The sequence below is a fragment of the Atta colombica genome, unplaced genomic scaffold, assembly GCF_001594045.1.
Source record: "Atta colombica isolate Treedump-2 unplaced genomic scaffold, Acol1.0 scaffold254, whole genome shotgun sequence".
Classification (NCBI taxonomy): domain Eukaryota; kingdom Metazoa; phylum Arthropoda; class Insecta; order Hymenoptera; family Formicidae; genus Atta; species Atta colombica.
The window spans coordinates 1010305-1019233 of NW_017259353.1; the positions used below are offsets into that span (position 1 = coordinate 1010305).

Genomic DNA, 8929 nt, shown 5'->3' on the forward strand with positions numbered 1-8929 from the left:
AAGAGAATTGGAACAGGAAAGATTAAAAGTATCTTAAAAAGATGTATGTTTTTTTGCTGTGCAATATGTTATCTATTTTTTAATTTGTATAATTATTTCATTAATTGTGAAGAGATGTTCAAATATGTGTGTGCTTGCGTGCGTGCGTGCGTGCGTGCGTGCGTACGTGCGTGCATGTGTGTGTGTGTGTGTGTGTGTGTGTGTGTGTGTGTGTGTGTGTGCGCGCGCGCGTGTGTGTATGTGGGGGGGGGGAGAGGGATTCTTCTGAACTTTATTTTGCGAAAATTAGAAACAAAAAAAATCAAAGGTATTTTAAAAAAAGACAAATTTTATTTACTATGCAACATGTTACTTATTTTGTAGTTTATATAATTAGCTCAATAATCTGCGGATTCGTCCAAATGAGATATTTCTCCACTCGATCTTTGTGAGAAGAAATATAATGGATAATATATCTTACAGAGGGAGCTATCTTGCAGTACATTTTTCAACCTCAGGTAAAAATTATTTCTTTCCCCATTGCATAAACTCTCTCCGCAAAATCCTGTTCCTCGCGGCAAAAAGTCTTCGTCAGTCGTTCTATCCAAGTCCGCCCTTTCGACCTGGTTATCTATCAGCGTTGAAGGATTCGAGAAAAGTTCACGCGCAGCAGAAAATACCAAGACCGAAGGGATATGCGTCCCGAGGGATCGACCTGAGATACTGTCTTCCCCTGTACACTAGATACATCGAATCAGCTTGGCGCTTGTTATCGTTCACCATTTGATCTCTTTACCATTTTCCATCGACCTCTTTTGTTCGTCAACTATCTTGAAGATGACGTTCTTTTCAGATATCATTCTTGAATATGATAAAGATTGTGCTAGAAAAGAAAAATAGCTATAGCTAAAGAAAAAATTTTTGTTTCCCAGGATATAATCAACACGAAGACTCGCGCAGATCGGTCACGATAAAGGGTTAAGAGCATTGCTTTCATCTGTCTTCCATACTGTATATTGGAAATGGGAAAAAACTTTGAATCATAAAAGGATTGTGTAGCAACTTTTAAATCTGCTTATAAAAATTTGTTACAATATCTCAGCTTTTCTTCAATCAGCAAGTTTTCGCGAATACATTGAAATATTTGCTGCGCGAATCAATGATATTTCTATGAAAATTGTAATTATAAATTTGTGTAATATACAATAATATTTTGCATAATATTATATACAGAGTGTTTGGAAAATTTGGATAAATCTTTCGCATAGGAGCAGAATGGATTAAATTGAGAAGAAAAATTCTCTACCATTTTGCAATTTTCGTAATAGTTAACAAGATATTAATTGCTAAAAATTGCCGAAAAATTGATCTTCAATAATTTTTTACTCAAATTCTATCAACTTTACAAAAAAAAACTGCAAGAGATAAAAATTATTTATTTTCTTCTCATAGAGCTCTAAGAATTTTTTCAGAATTTTTTAATATCGCATTTTCTCTTTCATGTTGCTAAAAATGAGAAAATGCAGTACTAAAAAGTTAATAAAAAATTTTTTTTAAATTCGTGGAGTTCTATGAGAAGAAAATAAACAATTTTTGTCTTTTGCAGTTTTTCTGTAAAGTTGACATTTGAGTAAAAAATTATTGAAGATCAATTTTCAGCAATTTTTAATTAATATCTTATTAATTTTTTGCGAAAATTGCAAAATGGTAGAGGACTTTTCTTCACAGTTTAGTCCATTCTGCCTCCATGCGAAAGATTTATCATTATTTTCCAAACATCCCTGTTTATTTCACCCTGTATATTATATTGTAAAAAATTTATTATTTTATATTATTACGTAATTTTAATGAAATGCATGCATCAAATAAATATAACATGTGCTTTGCTGCATGAGATATTAACATATAATATTAAATATTTTAAATTAAATTATGATCAATTATAATTCCATCCAGACGCAGTAAACAAGTTAAATGATAATTGTATGCCTCCATTGAAGTTTCTTGTGACAGTAATGTATCTCGTTAAAGTTGCGCTAATAGCATTTCTCTGAGACTCTATACAACAAGGAAGGACAAAGATGCGTTTCCTAGTGATAAAAGAATCGCTTGAGTGACTTTCTCGAGTATAGTCTTCGCCATGAACCAGCACAATGTAATTTAATCTGAGTTATTATTATTAATCAAAATTGAATGTCAGCTCACAGTCTATAATATTAAATTAAATTTATAAAATTTATAGAGAGATATATATATTTTAATCATATTATTAATATATTTAATTTTTTAGAAAATCTATAATATTAATTTCTGTATATTAGGTGTAGTAAAAAGAAATCCATTATTTTTGCATGAAATTGAATGGAAAAATAATGGATTTCTTTTTACTACACCTAATATATAATATTTAATATAAAATTACAGATATAGCAATATATATATATAAATTCTGTTAAAATGATTTTCTCTTTCAATGATATAACTTTTATAATTAACATTGAGTCAGTTGATTCAATTAAATAATTTATATTTGACCGTAAGATTATTTAATTAACTCATATCGATAATAAGATTACTTCTAGAATTTATTATGTTCGCTTCTTTAATAAGTTCTGCGATATTGAATAAAATAATTTAACGAATTCCAATTGTATTATGTAGCAGCTTGCTGGATTTTACAGGGACTTCCATTTCTCTCCTTAAACCCTTCGTAAGTTGAGATACATTAAGCGAAGAGCTTAAGCTGCTTCGATCGTGCTCGTAGACGAAACTCGTTGCATTCGCCAAAAGTATATCTTACATTTTCGAGAGTTCACAATGTGTAGCAACTTGCAAGCGGCGATCTGCGCATTGAAAATGCTTTTAAAACCGCGCTGCTTCGTCCCGGTTTCGCTGATCGTAACTAGTTTGAATGAGATTTTCAGCAAACTCGATGAAAAGTCTTTCCAACGAAAATACTAGTAAGCAAGCATTAAGCATAGCTAGATAATGGCTAAAAGCGCAGAAGCAAGTTGGCATAACGGTAAAAATAATTACGGTTTTTCCGACGCACGGATGGTACTTGCTCAAGAATTGCGAAGTTTCGCAAAAGTGGAAAATTGTTCACGTCTAAAATGGGAATTGAGATATCTTCGTTTGAAATTCTCCAACTTTTCAAGTTTTGAATTCAATTATTCGTGCTCCCAATTATTTTCTTCCAGTAAAACGATTCAGGCACCTACAATAAAGAAGCATGTTTATTTCGTGAATATGTTCGTTTTAGCAGCAATTTTTAATGATCCGTTTGTAATTAAGAAAATCACTCTCTAAATCATCATTTGAGTCTACGTTTGGACTTTTGGTATATATTCCTTTATTTTACGCATGAAAAGTTTTCTCTTGGAAAACACCGCTCGTAGTACCATATTCATGATGTGCCTGCAATTTATTTCTAACTATAAGGAATGAGGACAGATTATGTACTACATTTTTTCTTCAAATATAAAAGTTTGATTGTTACGAGAACAATTTGAAATAAAGGATGCGAGCGAATATTCGACGCACAGCCTTGCAATTTAATAATAGGTTTATAAAAAGTTAAAGTTTCAAAGTATATCTCAAACTTAAAAAAAAAGACTAACAAGCATGGTGAAGAAATGCAGTAAAATTTCTGCTCTACATATTTGCAAAGATGCATCGAGAAGACTACTATTAAAATATAAAATAAAAAATGAGATATTCATACAATCTCTTCTAATGTAATTTTAATAACTTCTGTTTTTAAGAAGAATCATTAGAGAGATTTTAGTCTTATACATTTTTATTGTAGAAAGTAAATGAAAAATAATATTCATAGACAGATTGAATGTTTAACAACTTTAATAACATTTCTTCCATCTATGAGACACGTTTTTTATTGTAATAATATTCTTAGTGTCTATGCTATGTTAGAAAAGTCTTTTGCCTAAGAGTATGTTACGAATGAGATCGTTCCAAAACGAATAGAATTCTAGGAAAGAAAATCCACGAAAGTGTTATTCTGTTAAATACATAGTATTCTTTGATTCTATAACAAGCAATATTTTTAACAAGTTTTGTTGTGCACTGTAATTTATGTAATACAAAATTATACATATTTCACAATTAAACGCATTTTAAACGCATTTTTTAAGAGGTTTGATTGAGATTCTAAATTATTATTGAAATTGCTTAAAGTTCATAAAATAAGTAAAAAAAAAAACTTATATGTGATATAACTTTTATGTATGCATAAAGTCTTTTTTTTACATGCGTACATTTATATAATAAAAAACATAATTCTATTATAATTTATTATTAATATTGTATTATTAATGTTGTATGTCATGAGATTGATATATTGGACATAATGCCACAAATGTAACGTCTAATTATTAATAAAATATATGGCCATAGGACATGGACATGCTGCAGCTGTTCGCATCTCCGGCAGGTCGAGCGTTACTCACGAGCGACAATCGACCGAGGGGATCAACGTCAACCTCCTCCTTGTCTCGAGAGTCCTCGTCAAGGTTGAAGAGTAGCAGGAGACCATCGGGCACCGGCACAGTCAGTGCACCCACGTCACCGCCAAGACGGCGGAAGTCGAGCGCCGAACTTTACAAGGAAGCTGTCGAGATTCTTGGCCTCACTTGCTCACTGACCGATAGTTGCCGGTGCATTGATTGCCAGGTAATCATTATATTATTATATATTATTACATCATATTAATATGACAACATATACATTATGCTCTACTATTTTTTATAATCTTTTATGATGTAACGGCATCATAATATATGATATATCAAACTTGATATATTGATTATTCAAAACATTATTACTAAATAAAATTTATTAATAAATTTATAATTTGCAATTTATACCTTAAAAGCTCTGATTCAACTAAAGATTATTTGAATAAATGAAGATCAATCGATACAATCTGATAATTTTTATATTTAACAAAATATTACGTAGCAAAATTTGTTACAATAGTTATTTTACTTTTAAAAGATTTTTTTACAAGATATCTCTCGTACTTGTCGCATTTATTTCAGCGCTATATGCCAGCCATATTGCAAATTGACAATATAGAATTTTATGGAAATATTAATCGATTAAGAAATATCGGATTTAATTAATATTCACAGTCTATTCTTTTTTCTTGTAAGGCAATTACATCGTGTATGTGGTTGCTACAAACAAAATAATATCAACTGTATTCACACAAATGAAGTTGATATTGGCTAGTTTCTGTACTAATTGGACAATTCTGTTACGGATTACTCGTCGCGGAACGAACTTTTTTTACTACTCCGTTTTGGCTTGCACTTGTAGGTTCGTTAGCTACGGTCGGAAAATTCTGATTTAATTCCGTCAGATTGTAAGACTGTTAATGTAAAAGCTATAAACTTTGTTAGTTATAAAATTTTTGTATATATATATATATATATATATACATATATATTTTTACTCTAAAAGCTAAAAATCATTAATTAATCTTTCCAAATTAATACAGGCTAAAAATGTTAATAATACAAATATATCTCGTGAAATATATATTTTATACGCTTATGTGTGTAAAGAATTAAATAATTTTATAATAAAAAAGAAAATATATTAATTTATTAATAATACATTATTAATAACACTGATATTTGGACTCGATTGATCATTTGAATTAAATTCGAATACTTTACTATCGCATTTAACTATTATACTAACTTTACTATTGCAATTTAATGATGGTTTTTTTCTTGCAGAGCAACTACTTTGATTGCGATGACGATTGCGCTGACGCCGGTACAGAATTAGCTGCAGGCACTCCTATTCTATTGGACCATGCTCTATCGCATCATTTGACTGTGTGTTCCATACAGTAGCAAACGACTGGTAGACGAAGATTTCGAAAAAATTAGCCCGCTCTGCCATACGTTCCAGAAGATGATGACGTCGACTTGTCAATATCTTCCGAAAATTGCACAACATTTGCGTTAAAAGCAAAAATTAGCGAGACTGAAACCAGCGCGGCAACGATAATATAATAGAGATCGAATACCGGATAACAGGAAAATTGAGTCGTTGTTTTGCATTCCACGAGTCTCTATCGAGTTCATGCAAATATTATACGTATTTTCTCTTGCCAAGTAATTTATCTGACTCTTGTACGATTATTTGCTCAACCGTTCATCGAATAAATGCGTCAGGGTTCATACATGATATATGAATTATATCCAGATATTATTGTCCAGATATTATCCGAACACATTTGTCTCATGATAATATAATATAAATATCAATAAATTTATAATATCATACGCAAAGTAAGCTTTTGTAAATTATTTGTTCTGTATTACAGTAGTGGCGCAACGACTCGCATGTTTGTATTGTTAAAAATTGCGTTCAGAAACGATGATGAAGTACGGCTCAAAAATCGGACGAATTTAAATTATGCCAAAACAGCGCCAAAAAGTTTACAATAGGATATTCTAATTAAAAATTAGCCTGCGCACCGCATTCGTACCCCGTTCGATCATCTATCATCGGATAAATGTATCGATATTATTTAATCGAATCGTCGATAAGCGCGGTGTATATGAAGTCTACATACATACATATACGTTTATGTGTGTATGTGTGTATATAGATAGTACGTACATATTATATTTATTACATGTTTTATTATTAATATTTACTTAAGTCTAGCGAAATGCAATTGTTGAACAGTAAATACGCGCAGCTGAATAAAAGGACAGTCCAAACGATGGAAATAATTTCGCACGATGTTATGTATAGATTTTACATGTATGTCACGCAGTTGAATATGTGTTCGATTAAGTTTTCTAAAATGAACCCCCTCCTACTGAGAACTCTTCGTTGAGTTGACGTTGAGGAGACGCGAGTAATAATATGGCGAAAAGGTTTTCTCAATCAAAACAAACACGGTGCTGAAACGAGTGCTATTACAAAGCAAAGTCTAGGCGAATTTTCTATTTGTTATACATATAAATGAGATTTCTGTGAAATAATTAACAAAAAGGTTGAGAAGATCTCTCGCAACGTGTAAGCGATGTAACGATAAACGAAGTTAGGCCTGAATTACATTGCGCACTTCGAATTAAGTGATGCTAGATTAAGATATGAACAGAGGAAAGCATCATATTTATAAGAAAGATTAAAAAAAAGCTTAGCGATATACTAATCGGGATTTCAAAGAGGGTCAAGTGCCAAATAATTTATTGCTAAGCTTGCCAGATAAATAATCGAATTGTTAAGGAAACTTTCGCGTGTATGTTAATTAAAATATTGCGTTATATATTCAGGTGCTCCAAATAAAATTTTATACCGAACTGGGACAAAAAATATTAAACTTTAGATTTAATCTATAGGAATCTGATATATTCTGCTCGCGAAACTTTTTCTCTGTAAATTAAAATTTTCATTACCGTTAGAACATAACAACGTTTCTTTTAAATCAACGTTATAATTAATTTAAATTCTATAAAAATAACAAAAAGAAGAGCATATTTCTTATAATTATATAAATTAAATTCTATAATTTCTTCTATAATTTAAATTGTACAATTATAATAATGTCATAATTGAGCATTCTATAATTTCGACAGTTATTAAAAAGTGAATACAATTTTAAGATATCCATAAATAAAAGGGATATATATATATATATATATATATATATATAGAATCTCATCGAAAATATGTTTAATAATCGATGAAGAAACAATCGAAATTATAACTTATCACGATTAATTTATTAAAGCTATTTAATATCCAAGCTATTTAAAATCCAATAGTTGAATGTTCAATTGCAATTGAATTTAATTATTCTTTATGTATTATTCTCTTTTAGTATATTCATTATTTAAACTTAAAAGTGATATTTTCGGAAAGACTGCAAGTATTATAAATTCTGGGCGAGAGATATAAATTCAGCCTTTTCTCAGCCAGAATTATGAATATACAAAATTCTCGTGTTTCTCACGTAAAAGCACGCAAATGTAGAAAAATTGTTGTCAGACGATACGACATTTTCGTTTTCTGTACAATTTTATAATTTTGTAATTTTTCATAATTTTTAAATTGCTTAGTTTTTAAACTTTTATATTGCAATATTATTACTTTTTACAACGAGTTATTTTATTGATATTATAGATATAATAGACAATTATGACCTGTAGTTAATCCTGACATCAAGTTTCTTCTATCTTGTTGAATAGATTTCCGCTCTTCTTGATCTTAAAACAATCGTCGCTCATCACAAATGATTTACCATAAAATTGTGCTAATAGAATATGGAAACGATAATAATGTCTTTTTACCCATAAAAACATCATAGTTGCAAAATTGTTATCGAAAAAGTAAGTGTCTCTGATGAATAATCTTTTTATTTGAAAAACAAATTTAAAGACAAATAGCAATTTTTAAATATCATTTAGAATTAAATTGTTATACATCAAAAATATGCGAGGAAAAATAAAATATATAATATATAATAAAATATATAATAAAATATATAAAATATTATGATTCTCATTATCAAAAAATAATCAGAAATTATATTTTATTTTAATGACATAATCAGATTTATTTTTATCACGCTTAAAAAATTTAAATTGAATGAGTTTGATTATACTTATTAAGTAACATGCTATTCTCTATGAGTATATATTCGTGAACTAATAACAATCGATCAATGATAATGAATATCAGATGACACTTATCAATGTATCTTTTTTCACCAAAATGACGGTTATATATCTTTGTTAAGAAGACATACTATAGCAAAGTGTTGGTACGATTGAAATATTATCGATTAACGTTATTAAGTATAGATAGAAACAAAAACGATCTTTAATTAAGTAGACGAAAAGTGAGAGAAAGCCGCGAAATTGAGGATTAGTATTTGCGATTAATATATCGAAGCATTCTA

At 29.6% G+C, this 8929-nt stretch overlaps 1 protein-coding gene across 2 annotated transcripts in view; it reads left to right on the forward strand.

The window, feature by feature from the left end:
* LOC108689097 overlaps nucleotides 1-6181 on the forward strand; it is a 135713-nt gene extending 129532 nt beyond the window's left edge. For both annotated transcript variants that reach the window (XM_018195725.1, XM_018195726.1), the window contains 2 exons: nucleotides 4393-4668; nucleotides 5742-6181. In XM_018195725.1, coding sequence (XP_018051214.1) covers nucleotides 4393-4668; nucleotides 5742-5861 — 396 coding nt within the window. In that variant the 3' untranslated portion in view covers nucleotides 5862-6181. The remainder of the gene's footprint in view (nucleotides 1-4392; nucleotides 4669-5741) is intronic.
* The last annotated feature ends 2748 nt before the right edge of the window (nucleotides 6182-8929 follow it).